Raw genomic sequence first — 21,435 nt, forward strand, 5'->3', positions numbered from 1 at the left:
TCACAATTTTCATAATTGATCACGATTAATCATATTTTTCAACTACAATTTTTTACTTAGCTTGGAACAGATATTTACTTGAGTAAAATCTTGGAATTAATGTGGGAAAAATTTAAAAGTGTATTTAAAGTCAAAGACTGTTCTAATAGCTTTCTTTGATCCTTGAATATGATTTTTTTCCTCTAAAATACAACTTTTGAACGATACACCAAAGATGAACAACTAATATGGTATTTGTATTTTTGTTATTTTGTAATTTTGGTGTTTGGCTTTGCAAAGTCTGAACATGATTTTGGACTCCTCCAGTGAGCTGTCGAGCACCTTTTTAAGGTAAAACAACATAAAAGTCCATCTTTGCGACAGTGACTCTCCTCTAGGTCTGCCTGCAAAGTGAGCAGATGTCAGATGTAGAGCAAGTCTGAAGTCGCAACCTTTAAGTCTCAAGCAAGTCCCAAGTCATTGTGGCAAAAAATCAAACCGTTGCTGGCACAAAGATACGGTAACTGAACAACTTAAATTTACCAGCTTTTACTAACACAGTTTTTAACAGATCAATATAATCATCAGTCTGAACAGACTTAATTATGCAAAAGGTCAAATAAATAACATGCCACATAAACATTGCATGGTTAGGAATATAATCAAAGTAGAAAAATAGTCACATGCAGGCTTCACTCGAATAAACTATTCAATGAGTTCCTTAATTGAAACGACTCAGGAACTTGGTTTATTGTCTTGTGCATAGACAAACTATCTCGTGCATTTGTCAACGAGAAAAAAGTCACTGTTAATCTTTTCGTGAAGTCTAAAAAAAAAAGTAAAGTCCATCATATCTTTCTTGTGTAGAAGCTTTTAATAAAATATTATGAAGAGACACAATGTGATTGCTTTGATTAAAAATCAATTTAGACAGACCGACAGAAGAAAAAGTAATTCAAACACACTTTTGAACGCACACAACATGCATTTGTTTGCGGTATTTCACATTACATACACGCAAAACACATTTTTGTATGCGGTATTTGACATCACGCTGACGTAGTTGTGGCATCGATCTAACGGCGTAAAGTATGTCCTTGTGTGGGACATCTTTAGGCTGTACAAATCCCTACCAGTGTATAAATTTAAATGACCCAGAAGTGGAAGTCTTTGTTTCCTCTTAAAATAACCTTGTGTTACTTTGCAATAATTATTTTATAAAAATGAAAACGTCTTGTTTTAAAACGCAAAACTTTTGCAATAAAATGCAATAGTATTGCGTTATTACTCAATCTTAAATATTCTCCCGATGTCGGCTGGCTTGCTCCAGTCGTCATCATCGTCATCATCATCATCTCAATCACATCACAACGGTCTTGTGTAGCAGTTAAATGCTATCTTCGTTAAACAGTAGTAAACAATTCACAAACGATACTCCCAGTCGGAAAGTGGACGTGCACAAGAAATTAGCCAGCTAATGATCTTTAAATGTTTATGAGTGCACATAGTTTTTTGTTTTGGACCGACGGGATGCAAGGATGGAAGCGCTTTAAAAGGACGAGGACGGACAGGGTCAGAGGACGATCATTTTTATGAATAAGGACGCAGCGTGAATGTGCCACAGTGAAGAAGGCAAGATCCATGAAAGCATGCTTGAATGAGCATAGCACAAAAAAAAATTCAACAGAACCTGGACTTTTATCCCATCAAACACCTTTTGGTTGAACTATAACAAATATTGCAAATCAGGCCCTCTTGTCCAACATCAGTGATCTCTGACCCCACAAATGTCCTACAAACACACCCCAGAATCACTTACATGTAGTGTGCATCTTCACTCCAATTTACACATAGTTCCGTTTTTGCAACAAGCTTTGTCAACCATCAGTATTTAACAAAATGGTGTGGTAGAATCCTATTATTTGCACCTGGTGACAGACAGCAAAGCAAAGATATATTGCCTGCCAGTCCTACAGAGATGATGTCATCGCTTGAGGCTGGCTGTGCCGCCATTGGGCTCTTGGCCACGCTGCACCCCCCTTCTTTTCACTCTTGTTGAATAATGGAGAGCTTTGAGTTGAAGAGAAGAGAGGGTGGTAGGGGAGTGCAGGCTAAATGCCTCTTGTTAGCATATCCTGCTCTTTGGTGGTACCAGACGCTGAGCCCACTCATTAACAGCACTAGTGTGATGCTCACTACAACTACAAGTTTGCATAGTGGACGCAATTTAGACTTTTAGATGTGCAAGGAAAACCGTCATCCATAGTTAACTAATGTGCGAGGAGATCAATTTAAATAAGGAGACTTTAGTGTTTCTGCTATGGATAACATTTAAGGATGAGCTTTGGTGATGAACCAGCTTATTATTGCCTGCTGTGTTCAAGACTCTCAATGAAACAAGTACTTTACACGAGCTTACGTTTACACAGGGAGGGAATTCATCCGCTTTTGATAAGCTTCTGGCGTACTGGAAACGATTGAGTTTAACAGGATTGTCTACTCTAGTTTGTTTAACTGTGCTTGTGCTGGTATTTATGTGCTCACTGTTAATCCTTTGCAAAATGCACAGTACTGTATTGTTGGTTTGCTTTATAACATTCATATCTATAACATGCCACGCCCTGCCATTTATTGTATTTGGTGAGCGCTGAATTACAAAGTCAAAACATGAACCAAGTTTCATTTCTAGCCCTGATTGTGTTAGTCTGGAAAAGACAAATGAAATGAACATAAAACAATGCTTCAGGCCGATAAGATTTATAGTACTGTCTATTTGAATGTGGGATGAGCAGTGCATCTTATTATGTGTGTTGAGCCCATGTAAAATGTTAAAACATGTAACAACATGTAAAACATTTGGTCATTTCTTTCGACTGAAAATGACATCACAACTGCTCAGGGCTCTGGTAACGACCAATCATGGCTAAGCTTCAGAAAACAGGTGAACAGTGATTGGGCGTTACCTGAGCTCTGAGCAGTTGGGATGTCATTTTCAGTTGACAGAAGTGACAAAATGGCCGCCCCCAGATATGGCTAAAAACAGGTGGATTAACTCTTATTCCACAAACGCAATATTTATCAGAATGCCTTGTTTCAACCCGTAAACTTGCATAGAATATATTCTTGAAGTCATTTTAGCAAGCTATATTTTTTATTTAACTTTGTTTTAAATGTCTTTACCTCTCTAACTGCTTTGAAATGTTGTATTTTTAATTACAATATTGGAAGCCTATTGAGTTAAGCCGTGTATGAAATAGGGCTGCTTGATTATGAAAAAAATATTAATCATGAATATTTTGGTAATAATTGAATTATTCAAACGATCATTTATTTTTTGGTACAAAACAAATGATACCCTCAGCCCCCCTTTTGATTACAGCGTAGAATTGAATGATCAGTTTAACCCAGGATGTAGCTGATTTTAGAATTATTTTCTTTGTCAATATTTGACTTACTCCTTTATTTTAAGAGGGTGACGTTATACTGTGTTAATGCCTGTCTCACAAATTCTTATTCCTTGAGGACTTGTTTAATAGGGAAATAAACCATTTTTCCAGCGGTATCTATTTTATTGGCAAGAAGCATTGTTATAACAGAGGAATAATCTGCCGAACACACATTCCTGAACTTTTTGTGTCATATATATTTGCTCTTTAAAATCAATATTGATAGTGACCTCAAATAATTAGGAAATTGTCGAATGTTGTGCTGGTGACACCCTTTTGTTTAGTTGAGGAATACAAAAGATGAATTCTTAGTTGTGATAATGCACTTGCATTTCATCATATGAATTCATTAAACACAAAGCATATTTTATTTGAGTGTGAGCAATGAACTACTCATTACACATACCGTTGTCTTTCCTTGTGACCGTCGTCCGTGCTTGTTGAACTGGTTTTGGAGATATGGCTCTAAATGTTCATTGGCTTTCATATCCAGGCTTATTGTTGTCGTGTTTTTTTGGGGTGGGCACTGGGCACACTCAAATTACACCATTCTTGTCCTCATTCGACCTTTTTGCTTTGACAACAAACTTATACAAATAATAGTTAACATGCAATTTTTGTTTCCATTTTTTTTTGCCTTACATTTCTGATTCGGATCTCTTTTCTTGTGTCGATTTTTACTTTGGCCTGTTCAAAGTTGTTAAGTCTTTGCTTCAAGCAGATTTACACAAGGCAGACAGAAACAAAAAGATAGTTAAAAAAAATCCATGAATGACAAAATGATTTGAATCTTAATCTTGTTGCATAGCCATAAACATTTTGTCTATTAGTCAGACATATATTCACCATGGCATACCATGAATCAGAATGTTCAGGGATTAAAAGGATCACATTTTAACCCAAATCCATTGATGCTCATTCTGATTTTTTTTTTTTTTTTTTTTTGTTCTGCAGGTCAGCTTGAATGACTCTCATAACCAGATGGTTGTCCACTGGGCAGGAGAAAAGAGCAATGTCATCGTGGCCTTGGCTCGAGACAGCGTTGGTGCCGTTGGACCCAGAACCAGTTCGGTAAGCTCAACACATGCATGGGTAAGACCTGTGAAATTTGCACAGTCAAGACTTATTTAGGATATTAGACTAGGTATAATTTCATCAGGTAATAATTTGACAAGGTATCTCTGGTATGACTCTTTCACTTCATTACCCTACCTCCTTTGTCAATGGATTCATGGGAGCATCATAAACGGCATCTGTTTTCAAACCGGTTTGTCACATTTCATAAGATGATGCGTTTGTTGGGCTAGACTTTAATGCACAATCTGCATTCACCAGTCACACCCAGACTGAGGAAAGATGACACCCTACCATCAAGAAATAATTGAAGAGCCTGCATGCTTTCTTGTGCCATTCTTGAGTTGACATTTGGCTGGCTGTTCACTTTATCAGCTTTGGGAAATTAATTGAAATTTGGGAAGGGGTTTTAAATGTTTAATCATGCGGATATTTTCTCAGTTTAACTTAACAGCTTTATTCCAATATTTGTGTGATATATTCAGTCAAGTCTCCAAATGTCGGGATTTGTGGCAGCTGCTCATCTGTAAGCATTAGGTGCTAGAAAGTGGCACTGGTGGGTCATGATTTGAGTCCTGCTGCAAACAAAAATCTATTTTAACTAGCCATTGGCGAGATGATAATCTGCATACTGACGACCATCAAGGTTAATGTGGTTGTATTTCCTGCTTCTAGTTAGGACTCAAGCAGCATTGTGGATGTACTGCATTATGGCCGAAATACAAAGCCCGGTGAGCAGGCCCTTAAAGTAGTCCACACTTCTGCATGGCTAAAGTCAGGTTTAGACACTATTTCTTTGAATTTGGCATAGTTTTTTAGATGATACAAAGCTGCCGATGTTACTGATTTAATGAACTGTTACAATTCAGGTGCAAATCCAATATTACCCCTCGGTTTCTAACTTGATATTACGTTTTAGAGAGAGTTTGACCGCTAACTCTTTGTTTCTGCGGTCCACAGACGATCACAATCACAGCCTGGATACAATAGTTAAGAATTTACAGCCAAAAGTGGCTAAAAAACGGGATATCGATAGGCGGTACACAAAGTCATATCTTTTTGTGCTGTAGTGTCATTTCAGTTCAGTGTTGTGTGTTCCAGCTTTGTCGGGATGATAAAGAGTGTGCGTGGCTTGAAAAGTTTAGAAAAGGGGGGTTAATACATGTCAGTAAGTTTTGAGAAAGGAGGCAGTTACTAATTATCTGTTTCTGCTTTGAATCCAGGTCTATGTGTCCTATGATTATGGGTCCACCTTCACACTTGTCTCTGCGAAATTCCAGTTGTCTGAAGCCAAAGCCAAGAATGGCAGCACACAGATCATCTCTCAGTTTTACCACAGCCCTGCAGATAACAAGAGAGTAAGTGCATTCTTATTTGTTGTACGGTCACATGGCCCAGTGCACACAATTAGGTCAATATTTCATTGACAGACTATTGCTATTCTACTGATACACCCTGCAGTGCAAATATCCTGGATTTGTGTATCTCTTGCCTCATTCTGTCTTCATGCGCGTCGTGTTATAGCTCTGTTTTTTTCTCAGTTCACCTAATTGGTAGCTATTTTAGTCCAGGTAGTAATTCAGCCAGGCGAGCTCTGTCCATTTCTGCTTATTTAAAACCATCATTAAACAATGTTCTCGGGAGTGGATATACCTAGCCCTTTGTCACAATACAGTATTGTTAGCAGGTAGCTGCTAGCTAGCTAGCGAGTTGACTTTGCCCTTCAGTTACTTTTGGCGAGGAGGAAGTCAAAGTCAAAAACTAAGAATATGTACACAAGAGAACATATATCAATTGGATTTAATGAACTTGCAAAGAAGTGGTGTTGTACATTTCGCTTGCTTTGATTTGTAACTAGTTTTTTTTTGCACATGAACTACCATTTAACCAATCAAATGTGAATAGAAAGTAGATAGAACTTAAAAAGAATTGTAAAGATATTTGTTAGAAAGTAAGTAGTGTCTACTAATAAAAGTGTGTTTTAAAACTCAAATAAGTAATTAAACTCAAACACTAAAAGAAAAACTCAGGTCGGATGAAAACAAAAACTTGAGTAGGATTTACTTGCAAATGTATACAGTATTTTACTTATTTAAATAAGAATAAGAAGGTCTTTATTGATCCCACAATGGGGAATTTTTCAGTGTTACAGCAGCAAAGAGACGGCGGCATAATGTAGCTGTTAATGTACAACATATACGTATACAGTATGAATAAACACTCCTATAGCCTTAAAAACTTACATTGTTTTAACAAAGAATGTTTTTTTTTAAACTACTTGATAAATTGATGCAATTAGTTGCCTTACATTGCCTTACAAGTAGATTGAGCTCCAGATTTCTTTCAGTGTTTGCAAAGCAAAAGCCATTTATCAACAACACAGAGAAAGACCACCGGCTTCTCTGGGCCCTACATACCTCTACATACCCTATAGGGTCAGGCACATTTGTGAGCACAACTGTAAACATGAGGTGTCTAAAAGACTAATAAATTGTAATCGATTGACATTTTCATAGTATCTATGTAGGTATGTTACCCTTTAGTCTTAAACGGTCTGCTTCCTTGTGTTTTAGTACCTCTTTATAGACTCCACCAACAATTACCTGTGGAACACCTTTGACTTCTGCAAGAGTGTGCAAGGTTTCGCACTCCCGTTCAAACCAACAGACATGTTGATCCACAGCACAACACCCAATCTGGTGCTTGGATATGACGGCTCTCACCCAAACAAGCAGGTAAAGAATGGCATCCTCTGCCATAAGGACATAATGACATACAATATATGAATGTTAAACATGGAAAAGTTGTAGTTGTTTTTGGTTTCTTTGTTCAGTCCTACAAGGATTTTTTTTAACAGTTAAACTATATATAATACTATACAATACAGAAAAATAACTATTTGTTTTGTTTTATTTGTTGATGAAAGACCCCTAACATCTACATATCTGGTGAAGAGAAATCACAGCATGTACGTGCAGGTCGAACAATTTAAAAAAATGCACCATGACAAAAATGATTTCACGATTCCAGGATTTAATGTGAAACACTTTGACAGCTGAGCTGAACCGAAATGATACCGTTGCAGAGGGAATGCGTGAGATGAGTAAAAAGCTTATCATGGATTTAAATTTGTCAGACTGCCTTTGGTTCTCTACCTGCTCATTCGCCTCTCTGAAACTAAAGTCTCAGAGTGTCAGTCGCTTTCTTTATGAAATGAACAAGCACTTCCCTCCAACATGCACGCAAACATCAAAAGGGTTTTATGGTGATCATCCATTTCCTTTTTTGAGAAAACTGCCAGAGGTTGTGTGTACAGTGAGAAGATGTTGGTCTAGATCATTAAAAAAGAAGTCAACCCAAACATTTTTTTTTCAAGAATATGTTCTATGCAGCCCCACTAGTCTAAGTACCGCATTCTGATTGATAATGTGTTTGTAGTATATGAGTTAAGAAGCAAAATCCACCCGTTTTTGTCCATCTCAGGGGGCGGCCATTTTGTCACTTTCTGTCAACTGAACATGACATCACAGTTGCTCAGGGCTCAGGTAACGACCATGGCTCGGCTTCAGACAGGTCATATTCCACAAATGCAATATTAATCAGATTGTCGTGTTTACACTAGTGGATGTGCATAGAACATATTATTGTAAACATTTTTGGGTTGACTCCTACTTTAAGCAACTGCAACACAGACTGCTTTTACATCTAGTCAATAATCTCGAATGTTTCAGAAATCTGAATTTTGACCTTAACCCGAATATTGACGTCATGTAAAAGTAGTCGCAGTATTTACCTGTGAAATACAACTTCACCTTTATTTCTTATGGCAGTGAAAGTTCAAAACAGACCATGCAGACCTCGTAAAGCCATAGCCTGCCTAATTTTTTTCCCCTGCCAAAATAATGCTGATAATACAAATTTTTAATGAACCGTAATCGTTTTAAATTGCATGTTTGTGAGTAAGTTATTTTAAAATTTTGACAAGTGTTGAACTAGTTCAACGATCCCTTTAATTATAATGTTCACATTGTTCACATGGTCCTATATTGTTTTTTAAGTACTGTTTTCCTTGTCTGTTGTATTGGACGTAGATAATGCAGACACCTTAAACAGACACCGTTGCTTGCTTTGCAATATGCAAGCTCTTGCTTTTTCTTTCTTCTTGAGTTCACGCACAATAAGCTAGCAGCTAAATAGTTCTCCACTGCTTACATGTGCAAAGCCAAAATGAAGGAATGAGCATGACCTACATTTTTTAAATGCACCATCCCCCTCTTCTTTTTCTCCCCCCTCCCCCTCGACACTCTTGTAGCTGTGGAAGTCAGACGACTTTGGGGAGACTTGGGTGTTGATCCAGGAGCATGTGAAGACCTACTTTTGGTAAGTTAACAACGTATGAGCTCAGGCCAAGGACAGCCCGCCGTGCACTGAGATGAGTCAAAACAAAAAAAAGCCTGTACTATGTTTAAGTTACATTGACTAGAACGTCTCTGCTTAAGCTGGTGGTTTTACTAAATTTAAGAAACTGTGTGCATTGTCACTAGTTGTCAGAGATGGGACAAAAATAGTCAATACGTACTCAATACAGTCTTCATCTGATGCGCTGCTCAGCTCACTCGTTACTAGAGCTTGAGCGAATAAATAAGGTAACAAGTCTTAAAATTTATTTCAAATTCCAAAATAGTCGAGTTTTAGTTGAATTAAATTGTGTGGTTATCATTAACGTGACTGTGTTTCCCTTCGTAAAAAAACAAGTCACTTGGTTCATTATTTGAATTTGAGGACATGCTCAGATCTGTGTGTTTACCTTCTTTTTTTTCCCCGTTTATCCCTGCTGTATGGGCGTTTATCTGTTAGATAGTATTGGTTAAAGAATTTTGTGTCATGGCAGCCAATTTCTTTTTAAATGCCATGTTTATGAAAACTTGTGTGGCCTTGTCGTTTTATGAAAACTGAAAAGTATTTATTCAGTGGCATACTTTATTCATCCCTATCATTGCTCAACTGAGCTCGGGGATTAATGAGAAAAGACAATATATCACTGAAGCATATTCCACTAATTTAACTTGACTTTTTAAAGCAAATAAAAGATGACACAATAATGGGATGTGAACAAATACAAGAGCTTAAATACTTGTTACTTCAATAAAACAAACAAAAAAACGGTTTCTTTTAGAAGTCAATTAATATGCTCCTACTTTATGTATGTAATCTGATCAGACTGCTTGGTTTCAGCGTGTTTGGAGTTAGCACACGCATGTCTCATACCAACACCAGCACTACACAACCAAGAATAATGTGCTATATTGATGTTTTTTTCCACTCAAGAAATTCACTTGTGCTCTATTTGGTTATTGTTCTGCTTTATTCACTTATCGCTTACTAGTCTATACAGCAAACCGTTATTTCCTGTTTACATTCTTGTGATGCATAACAGACAAAACTGACAGTGATGTCACATGGTTTGCTGTGACGCATTTTGGTACACTTGGAGTGTTTACTACGTAAACATGACCAGAACCACGGGCGACATGCACTGTCATGGTTTGCAAACCCATCAACTAATTTGGACTTGAGAAAGTGAAGTACAGGTGTGAAAGCACCCTTAGAGTTGTTTTATTCATTGAAAGGAAGAGACATACAGCGTGAGCAAATAGTCTGACATGCACTCTGATTCAGATGCACCCGTAAGTTGAGCAAGGATTCTTGACTAAAAGCCACAGTTACGAGCTTTGTAGAGACAGTGCTCCCTCTGTTAAGCTCTTGAGCCGCCGAATGAAAAAACTGTGTTTGGAAGGCTGACGATAAGACACAGTCAAACCTCTTCATTTAGTCCAGCTCACTGTGCCCGCCTCCCAGAACAGCCTTGCAACCGCAAGCAGTTAACCTATTTGTTTTTCAAACAATACAGCACTTCAAGCGTTTTACTTTGTAGGATGACCACACTTTAGTCCATTTTGATTGTTGTTCATTTATTGTCCGCATGTTGCTTTTTTCTATCTGTTGTACCAGTATTAGGCAAATTTCAAATAGCAAATAAATATACAGGTAGTTTGTGCATATACATACAGTCTGTACAGTATATCTCTAGTAACAATGCCAGGTAATGACCAGGTCCAATTAGTTGCATATTTGCTTCTGAAGGCTATTTAGATGTGTTCTTTTTTTTTTTTGTAGAACCAGCAATGTTTAAGAAGAAGAAGTCCTTTTATGCACTTTAAATGTTATATGCATGTGACCTTTTGGCATCACAGACATAAACATTTCAATAATTATCAAGCACATAAATATGGGCTTAATTAAAGAGGCATAGAAGAAAAATATCTTTTGGTCTCAACTAAAAAGTGTGTTGGGATGTGATGGATATGATTTGGTACCCCTTTTAATGTGCAATATCTCCATTTTCTTCTCCAGGGGAGTTGAGCCCTACGACCCCCCCACAACAGTGCTGGTCCAGAGGCATGAGCCCCAGGGTGTCTCCATCATACTCAGCAGTACTGATTTCTTCCAGAGCGAACAGAACCGCAAAGTGATCCTGGAGCAGGTTGACAGCTTCCAACTCAGGGAAAAGTACATGTTTGCCACCACCACAAGGGTAAGACAGCTTCACGTAACACTGCAGGGGTAAAGGCATTGTTATCCAAATACATTACTCTCATTGTCTTCTGTCTTGGCATAAATGTTATCACATATTCAATGAATTGAATCGTTGTTGTTCATAGACATGGGGATGTGATAGATAAGATCATCTGGACACACATTTGCCCTTACTGAATATACAATACAATCTTAAAGAGCTCATCCGGGCTGGAATGGTCCATGTTTTTTTTCTTTTTCTAATCAGCAAAATGATATTAGCTATACTAATACAATAATATTAGATATTAGAGCACATTGTCCTGTTGGAAGTGAATGCATGTTTAAGATTAGAGAACAAAACAAAGCAACTTCAATATTAAAAGAAATTAACTTCAGTTCTCATGTCAGGTGGGAAAAAATAGGTTTGACTTCCTAGTTTGCAGAGGCATACTTTTTTGTTCTTTCTGGCCGCGAAACTAATTCCTCATTTTAATCTGCATGACTTGGCAACATGGCAAATGAAAGTATGTAGAATATTTCCTGCTTTTCTTGTTACACATCTACATGCATTCTCAAAGCATATTTTCAACCCAGCTTTGCTGTCACGTAATACATAGTTAACCGAATGAACTGAAGTAACAGCACCGCTACAGCACATATCAGTATTTGTCAGTTGGTGTGGAGCACATTGCCAGTCTTCAGTGTTTGGATATTTGAAAGCAGAGTGAGGCAATCGAAAAAAAAACAGATAGTGGAACAGATGGTGAATATGATTTGGATCGCATCTCCCCTGCTTTCCCCGGACAGATTTGCTGTCAATCTGGTGTGAGCTCAAACACCCTGTTGCTGTAATGTTTCAGCAGTTGATTGGAAAGAAAGATCCAATGTGCAAATATTAGATGGTGTGCTGGGCACCTTATGGGATCATGTCTTTAGAAAACAGACACTGATCATTTTAATGATGTCTCACAGTGAGTGGGAGACATCATAAATACCAATATGTAACACTTGGTTTCTGTAAATCTCTGCCAGTGTTCACAATGTCAGATGATCACTTCTACAACATTTCTTGGAAATCACGATGTCGCGGGCTACTAGTGTGTTCCTTGGGGGCTACCTGGTTGGCTACCATGTTGATAACTCCTGTACTAGAGTTTCACCCTCAAGGCAACTTAAATAGTAGATTTTTAAAACTCTACACACCCTTATTCAAATGTGGGATTTATGTGATACATAAGAGACCAAGATAAATGATTTATGTATACACTACCAATAAGAAGTCAAGCCAGCCACAGCAAAAATTGTGTATGGTATGCATGGCAGTAACACCCCGCCAACACGGTAAGAAGGCCAACTTCAAAATAAACCTTACCTTACCAAATAATATACGCACATCAAAGCCTTGGCCTTATTTTGAAGCTGTTCCCGGTAGCATGTCACGGCGTAAAGTCTGACTTGACTTGTCTTCCAGACTTTGTTTGGGGCCATTTGCCATCACAAACTGTTGCGACTGACAACGACGGCCTGAAATAATATTCAATCGTCAATTAATTCATTCAATCCCATCTGTTTTCACTGGAGTATCCCTCTCAATCGCAGCGTTTTCTGGTCTTGGACCACAGAATATTGTGTTCTATTAGTTAACGGGATTTCATTTGCTGTAGTTTCTTATTTTGCGACTCTGATCAATGATGTCATTGATTGATTGGCAAATTGACATTACAGCTGGTCGCAGGTTTCGCATAAAAATGCTCAATATCAGTTGACCCGATCAAGCCGATCAGATCGGTCTAGTGAAAAATGCTGTTTGTGTCATTCATGTCACTTAACATATTAGTTGTATGGAAAACGTTTAGGGAGTTTGGCATCAGTGTATTTGTAGTAGTGTAACCTTGAGTTTTTTTTATTGTTGTCAGAAACTGATTGGCAGCACTGAAGCTTCATCTGTTCAACTCTGGGTCTCCTACAACCGTCAGCCAATGAAAGCTGCCCAATTTAGAACCCGCCATCCAATCACAGTGAGTCTCCTTTTGTATGCATGGTTTTGTATGGAGAGGGAATGATGCTGTTCAAACAATATTCTATGCACCACCACTTACATGATCCTCCCCCTTCTTCACAGTGTCGAAATAAAGGTTTTTTTTGTCCCTCCCCCCCATTAACAGGAGTACTACATCGCTGATGCTTCTGAGGACCAAGTGTTTGTGTGTGTCAACCACTTGAACAATTTGACACACCTGTACATCTCAGACACACAGGGTGTTTCCTTTTCTCTGTCATTGGAGAATGTTCTATATTACAGTCCAGAAGGTTCCAGAAGCAACACACTCATCAGGTATTCATAAAGATTAAAGACAAGCTAAATTTGCTTAAAGTCTATTAAAGACAAGCTAAATTTGCTTTCAGTCTATCTTTTTTTTAGCCGTAGGGTGACACATGTAGACACTGACACACATTTTTGAAAGCTTCCATAACTTCAAAACTATTAAGTTAGACCTTTTGTCATACTTTGGCTGCTCCTGCGACTTATATTACGGTGCGACGTGTTTATATTCAAATTTGAAATCGGATCCAAAGACCCCATTCCCTAATTGTGTTGACGGCAGCAAAATAGTTCTAGTTGCATTTGAAACTTCCACTTCTAATTATGCAAAAAATACATTGTTAGTTTTAAATAAACAATATGACAGATGTAAATCAACGTAACGAAAGGATCCTTTAGCGGCCCGAAAACATGCCCGATGCAAAACACATGAATTAAACAGCAAACCAAAGCCTGCATAAACAAAGCAGTAATGAGGAATTTACAACAGGGTCTTTAAGCACATGAGAATATATGGCCCATAGATATAAACCTGTTTCTTACATGTTTGTGTAATATAATACATTTGAAACAGTACATCTTATCGATTGGAATTTTTTTTTTTAATCAATTTATTTTAGATATTTTGCAAATGAGCCTTTTGCCGATCTGCACCGTGTGGAGGGCCTCAGAGGTGTCTACATCGCCACACTCGTCAATGGGACTGTCACTGAGCGCAACATGCGGTCGGTCATCACGTTCGACAAGGGAGGAACATGGGAGCTCCTTCAACCACCCACTTCTGACAGTCTGGGAGGGACTGTGGATTGCCAGGTAAAACACCTTTGACATTTCTATGGCAAATCTATCTTTAGGTTTCACTGATATGCACTTACCACGGCAAAGGTTGCATAGATATAAACATCTTGTGACACAATTAGATTAAGTGTTGGGCTTCGTGTTGCACCAAGTTCCGGGACCAGTATCATGCCATGAATTTGTCGGGTTCCGAAAAACCCGGAAATGGAATGGATCCCACAAATGCAGACAAGCGACAAGATTTGAACAATATTTATTTACAAAAACACAATCAATTTACTACTGTACAAAATACAAAATAAAGCGCAGGCGGATTGCCTGGAAAAAACACGGGAAAACCAAAAACGCTTGCAAAAGGCAAGGAGAACAAGTAAACGCAAAATCACCTGCCACAGCGGGATCAGGGAAAGTCCAAATAGAAATAAACAAAAATTCCGAACGAGATAACAAACGCAAATATCAAACACTCGGGCAAAAACACGCGATCAAAACTACTAGATAATTTAGCAGATTGGAAAAAACAGACACTAGGTTCGATGGACATAAGCAAGGTGAATAATCTCACGACGAGCCCTTGACGCCGCAGTCCTTTTAAAGTCCTTGATTGTTAATGCCGCACGGGTGCAGCGCCGAAGGACACGCCCCCACAGCTAATCAGCTGGAACACAGAGCAGATGACATCAACACAACACAGACCATGACAGAATTTTAGCTAGCAGAAATGACACAATACCGTAATTCCCAATTACCGGTACTTATGGTGTGTGGGGGCAATCTGCGAAGCGCTCCAACTCTTGTGTCAGACGGGGCCACTGCTCCGTGCATTTTGCCAACGGAGTGCGCGATTATCCATGTCATCCTCAGACAGGAATTATAAATACTGTTTACTACTATTGTAAAACACAATACATACGGCCGGTTGGGTCTCCAACGATCAAGCTTAAAACACAGAAAAGCGAGGGTATCCCTTGTGCCATGTAACAGGTATATGCTTGTACTTGAATATTTGTGTTCTCGTTTTGTAATATGCTAAACCTTTGTTGTACATATTAAACGAAGAGGATCATTACAGGAGTAAACACTGATGTGACTCGCTCTCGACGCGAAACGCAAGGTGCATGTAAAGACAATAGGATATTTCAACCTCACACAGAAAAAACTCGATCAATATATCATACATTAACTGTTAATGACTACAAATATTTAAACATTGTAGGCTATCTAAAAATATATAATAGCTGGCATACAAGAAAAATTAATGTGGTGCATAATCAAATCACCAGGTTCGATCCTCCATTCTGCAAGTTTCCCCAATAGTAGGCTATGTTCACACTGCTGGGCGTGATGCCCAATTCAGATTTTTTGTTAATGCCGATGTTTTTCTCTACTCGTTCACATTAATCCGACTTCTAATGTGTACGCAACGCGCCCGTGATGTGACACGCATGCGCACAAAGCACGGCGTCGAGTGACATGCACTGAAAAAACTGCGTCACGTGGCACAGTGTTTACGGAAGTAAATATGATCCGATGTGTAGGAGCTCATTTTATCATCTCATATCAGCAGAATAGCAAGACAGGAAGAGGTAGAAATATTTTGCGGAGACATAGATAATGGCACGTCATTGCTGTGCATAAGTGGTAAGTGGCAGAAGATCCACTCACGAAAGATTTGAAGAAAAAAAAAAGAATTGTACTGTTCACACTGCATGAAAAAATCACATGTGTGTCACATATGGGAAAAAAAAAATTGAACTAAGCTGCATCTTAAACATCAACACTGAAACGTACCCGTCATTCAACACTAATGACGTCAGACCTTCTTCTAGATAAATAGGCAAAAACACATTGCAAAACCTTGCGTAAAGTCTGTCTCGATGTTGTTATAACTGCAAAGTTATAACTAACCAAGTTATTTTTATTGTATTTACTTTTGTCTTTTTTTTTTATCTCATGGGCATATCTGTTATCCACTCTGGTAAAAAAAAAAAACACATTTTAAAGCTCATATAAGTGATTTGGAATTTTTGTATATTTTTTTGCTTCAACAACATTAGTCAAGTGTTTCTATTTGTCAATTAAAATAATGTCTGTTCATTTTAGTTCCTGAAGTTGTCATTCCAATGCTAAACTATTTGGCCTGAAACCATGTTGTTCTTCTAAATTGATAAAATATCATTGTTGGATGGGGAGAGCAAACCTTTCATGAAGAACCATCATTTCACACTCCTCTCTTGCTTTTCCTCTTCAGCTCAGTAAAGGTTGCTCGCTCCATCTGGCCCAGCGCTGGAGCCAACTATTAAACTTCCAACTAAGGAGGATTCCCATTTTATCTAAGGAGTCTGCGCCGGGACTCATTATGGCTACAGGTATAAACACTAATGTTTTTAATGTATTTAAATTATGTTTTATGGAAAACTAAACGGTGTCATGCATAGCACTGTTGCTGCCTGACACAGATGACGCCTCTTGACAAACGATTGCTGACATTGTTGGGGATATTCTAGATCCCGGTGTCAAAGACTAGGTTTACCTGCTTGATACACATGGATCTAGTCTAGTGTATTCTTGCCAGTCGAGGGACCTTCGGATGGCCCTTCACGCTTTCACTGCCAGACATTTTCAAATCTTCTTTTACTGTAACGTTTGGAAAAAAATATATATATATATATAAATAAATTCCTGAGATTGAATGGCTGGACTGAATTCGTTGACTAAATTCGTCAATGGCAGTGAATGAGTTAAAAGTTATTCGTCGACGGGGTAGTGGGGTTAGGGGTGCTGTTGGTGCTTTTTTAAAATTAATTTTAATTTTACTCGGAGTAAAGTAGACTAGTTTAATATTACTCTAACACTTGTAATGTCCATTAGTTCAAATTTTCCCTTTTCAGGTAAGAGTAAAGTGCTGTTCCTCTTACGACTGTGTTTGAAGGGGTAGCATTATTTAATATTTTCATCTGCATCATCTCAGTCAAAGAAAGGAAGAGGCCTTAACCCATTAAAGCCTGAAGCCCCTCGTGAGACATCTCTCGAAAACCTACGGTCATCTTTGGAGTCAACCTTGAAAATCGGACATTTTCGTCACCTAAAAAATAATTAATATCTCAGCCCCTGTAGCATCTAGAAACATAATTCCAAAAGAATTTGAGAGCTTAGACATGTGGCTTTCACACAGGCACGAGTTTATTAATGTTTACTGTTTCAATCGAAGATGCAAGTGAAGCACTATTGTAATTTTTAAAAAAAACGAGTCGTAATTACCATGCTGTATTCTCTTGCAAAGACTTTGAAATCGTCATTGTCTACGAACATATATCTTAACCATACATCACGTTTGGGCGGTTTCACAGCTTTAAAGTCCGCGAGCGTGTCGTCTTTATCACTGCCGTTATTCATTTCAGGGCTCCCGTGATCGACGGCATCCGCCATTACTCCTTGAAAATATTCCGGATATGCTCCGACAACTCACGGCACCGTCACATGTATATTCTGATGCATTTCATTGGCTTAGAGACCGAGAACTGAAAATGACCTATACTCTCTCCCGGCTTTAAAGGGAGAACCACGTGGTAGAAATGCGGTTATGCGCTCCCGTCCTTAATGGGTTAGCATGTAACATGGTCTCTCAGGTGATTGATTCAATGCTTAGTCATCTTGTAATTGTTCAACCATTTTCCTCTTGTGCAATAAGAATGAATCAGCAGCCCAATTCAGGAAACTTGCAACAAAACCAAACAATTTGAGCAGCCTCTCATCGTAAATATTTGCTTCCTGTATTGCCTGAAACAGGAAATGTGGTTATACTCTCTCTCAAAAGTAGTTGAGACCTCTTCTTTGACGTAGGACTGACTCTAACTGACTTTAAAGGACGTCATGCACCCGAGAATTAAAGTCGTTATCATGACACACGTTATTTTACAGAACTATTCTTCAGAATGAGGTTGAATTAACTGTTGCTTACAATTTGAATCCTCTTTGTCTCTTCCCATCTGGTAGGAAACATAGATTCATGGGTCTGTGGTGTCAACCTTCCTCCACACTGTCCCTCTAATTAAATTCCTGCGAGGTAATTTGCCTGATGAGGAAGACAAAACATGCAGAGGAGAGACTGGCATTTGCCGGCACGATGCACTTTGTTATCTCTCTCAAACAGATGGGTGTACAGTATTACTGCTGCATAGCTAGTCGGGAGTGGAGAGGTCAAACACACAAATGTGTCAGGGTTTGGGCATCCGCACTCTACAATCGACATATTTCTAAATACAAAATATCCTCATAAACGTTTCTTGATTTCCACGACCTGTTATTATTTACTGTTATTTTATTTTTAGCATATGGTATTTTCCAACTGTGGTGCCTTGACGTATTTATAATCAATGTTTTTCATTTTAGCCTCAAGAAAACAGGAGAACCACTAATAAAAATTTGGTTTTGATGGGGTGGTATTGAATAATATTTCATACGATATTTTAAAAATATTACAACAAAATATGTACAGGTGTATATTTTTTTTACATTTCAATTATCCGAGCTTCTTATCCTCATGAGGTTTGCTGGAGCTTATCCCAGCTGTCTTCGGGCAGTAGGCGGGGTACACCCTGAATTGGTTGCCAGCCAATCACTGGGCACACATAGACAAACAATCATTCACACTCACAGTCACACCCAGGGATAGTATAGAGTGTTCCAATTAACAGACCAAGCGTGTTTTTGAAATGTGTGAGGAAACCGGAGTACCCAGAGAAAACCCAGGCAGGCACGGGGAGAACATGCAAACTCCACACAGGGAGGCCTGCAAACTCCACACAGGGAGGCCGGGGCCGAATTGCTGGAGTCTCAGAGACGGACGTGCTAACCAGTCGGCCACCGTTAGGCCCCGCAAAATATATTGCAATTTATAAACATTTTGTAATAATATTGAGCCTAGTAAAGTGGCATTTCAACAGTATTTCAAAACTCTTGGTATGACTGACCTTGGTAGAGGTCTAAAACTTAATGTAATGCATTTTACTGATAGATTTGTGGACAACTGCATTGAACACAACACAATCTAGGCACAAAAAGTATGTTTTAATAAAAAAAAATAAAAAAAGTTACTTAACATTCCAACAAATGTTGACACACCAGCGCAGTATTCAATTGTCCCTTGGTTGAATCATTGTCTTGGTAGATACCAAAAGTAGGTCGTGTCACCATCACATTCACAAATTGCACATGGGCCTGTTAAGCATGTCCCGTATAACTGGTTAGACTACTTATGATGTTGATGTTGTGTTTATCAAAGAATTGTCATGATTTATTCCTTTAAATTAAATGTATGCTGCCCATGGCAACCGGTTTGCCCATATCATATGCACTGTGGCCAAATTTTGGTCAATTTTTATTTTTTTTTTAAACTCCTTTTCAAGTCAATATCTGTGACGTGCTGGGGGGAGGAGCTGCTTATCTCCCGGAGGCTCAAAGACAAACGGCAGTTCGTCCCACACTCTATTACCAGTGCTTGTGTGATCACAACCTCACAAACCGGCAGCACGCCCTATAGGAATCCTTTAAGTTTCTCAAATTGTGATCACGATTTGGCAATTTTTGCAAATTTATGAAAAAAGAAAAACGGAAATACCATTTGGTCATAAGCATTTAGACCCTTTGCAAAAAACATTCATATTTAACTCACGTGCCATCAATTTCTTCTGATCTTCCTTGAGATCGTTCTGCTCCTTCATTGGAGTCCAGCTGTGTTTAATTAAACTGATTGCACTTGATTAGGAAAGGCACACGGCTGTCTATGATAACACCTTACAGCTCACACTGCATGCCAGAGCAAATCAGAATCTTGAGGTCGAAGGAACTGCCGAAGGAGATCAGAGACAGATATTGTGGCAAGGCACAGATCTGGCCAAGGTTGCAAAAGAATTTCTGCAGCACTCAAGGTTGCAAAGAGCACAGTTGCCTCCAGAATTTTCAAATGGAAGAAGTTTGTGAAGACCACAACTCTTCCTTGACCTGGCTGTCCAGACAAACTGAGCATTCGTGGGAGAAGAGCTTTGGTGAGAGAGGTAAAGAAGAACCCAAAAATCACTGCGGCTGAACTCTAGAGATGCAGTAGGGAGATGGGAGAAAGTTCCACGAAGTCAACTATCACTGCAGCCCTCTACCGGTTGCCTCGCCTGCATAGAGTTTGCCGAAAAGAAAATGAAGGACTCCCAGACTATGAGAAATAAGATTCTTGGTCTATTGAGTTCAATATTGAACTTTTTAGTGTTAATTCTAAGCGGTACGTGTGGAGAAACCCAGGCACTGATCATCACCTGTCCAATACAATCCCTACAGTGAAACATGGTGGTGGGAGCATCATGTTGTGGGCGTGTATTTCGGCTGCAGGGACAGGACGACTGGTTGCAATTGAAGGAAAGATGAATGCAGCCAAGTAATGAGATATCCTGGAGGAAAACCTCTTCCAGAGTGCTCAGGACCTCAGACTGGGCTAGAGGTTCGCCTTTCAACAGGACAATGACACGAAGCACACAGCAAAAATAACAAAGGAGTGGTTTCAGAACAACCCTGTGACCTTCTTGCCTGGCCCAGCCAGAGACCTGACCTAAAGCCAATTGAGCATCTGTGGAGACACCTGAAAATGGTTGTGCACCCCTGTTCACCATCCAACCTGACAGAACTGGCGAGGATCTGCAAGGAAGAATGGCAGAGGTTCCAAAATCCAGGTGTGAAAAACCTCATTCCCAAGAAGACTCATGGCTGTACTAGCTCAAAAGGGTGCTTCTCCTCAATAAAATGTGTTAGGGTCTGGATACTTATGAGCATATGATATTTTGGTTTTTCTTTTTAGATAAATCTGCAAAAATGTCTACATTTCTGATTTTTTTTTTCTGTCAAGATGTGGTGCTGAGTGTACATTAATGAGAAATAAAATGAAGTTTTTGGATTTTGGCAAATGACTGCAATGACATAGAAAGTGAACAATTTAAAGGGATCTTAATACTTTCCGTACCCACTGTATAAAACGCCCCAAACACAGTCTGAAAAACGAGTCAAGTCAGCCATTATGCCACGATAGGTTGTCGGGAACAGTTTCAAAATAAAAACGTACCAAGACATTGACGTCCATATATTAATTGATAAAGTAAGATTTATTTTGAAGTTGGCCTTCTTACCACGTTGGCGGCGTGTTACTGTCATGTATAGTATGAACAATTGTTGCTGCCGTTCGCTTGGCTTCTT

The 21,435-nt window shown here is 38.8% G+C and overlaps 1 protein-coding gene across 2 annotated transcripts in view; it reads left to right on the forward strand.

Annotated features, from left to right (window-relative positions):
- Positions 1–21,435, forward strand: part of sorl1 (sortilin-related receptor, L(DLR class) A repeats containing) — a 52,162-nt gene that overhangs the window by 1,263 nt on the left and 29,464 nt on the right. For both annotated transcript variants that reach the window (XM_086036333.1, XM_086036334.1), the window contains exons 2-10: positions 4,380–4,496; positions 5,723–5,857; positions 7,073–7,234; positions 8,812–8,879; positions 10,914–11,094; positions 12,995–13,096; positions 13,244–13,413; positions 14,022–14,214; positions 16,451–16,568. In XM_086036333.1, the coding sequence (XP_085892459.1) occupies positions 4,380–4,496; positions 5,723–5,857; positions 7,073–7,234; positions 8,812–8,879; positions 10,914–11,094; positions 12,995–13,096; positions 13,244–13,413; positions 14,022–14,214; positions 16,451–16,568 (1,246 nt within the window). The remainder of the gene's footprint in view (positions 1–4,379; positions 4,497–5,722; positions 5,858–7,072; positions 7,235–8,811; positions 8,880–10,913; positions 11,095–12,994; positions 13,097–13,243; positions 13,414–14,021; positions 14,215–16,450; positions 16,569–21,435) is intronic.

Source organism: Filicampus tigris, chromosome 7, assembly GCF_054856515.1.
Source record: "Filicampus tigris isolate MCC_2025a chromosome 7, RoL_Ftig_1.0, whole genome shotgun sequence".
Classification (NCBI taxonomy): Eukaryota; Metazoa; Chordata; class Actinopteri; order Syngnathiformes; family Syngnathidae; genus Filicampus; species Filicampus tigris.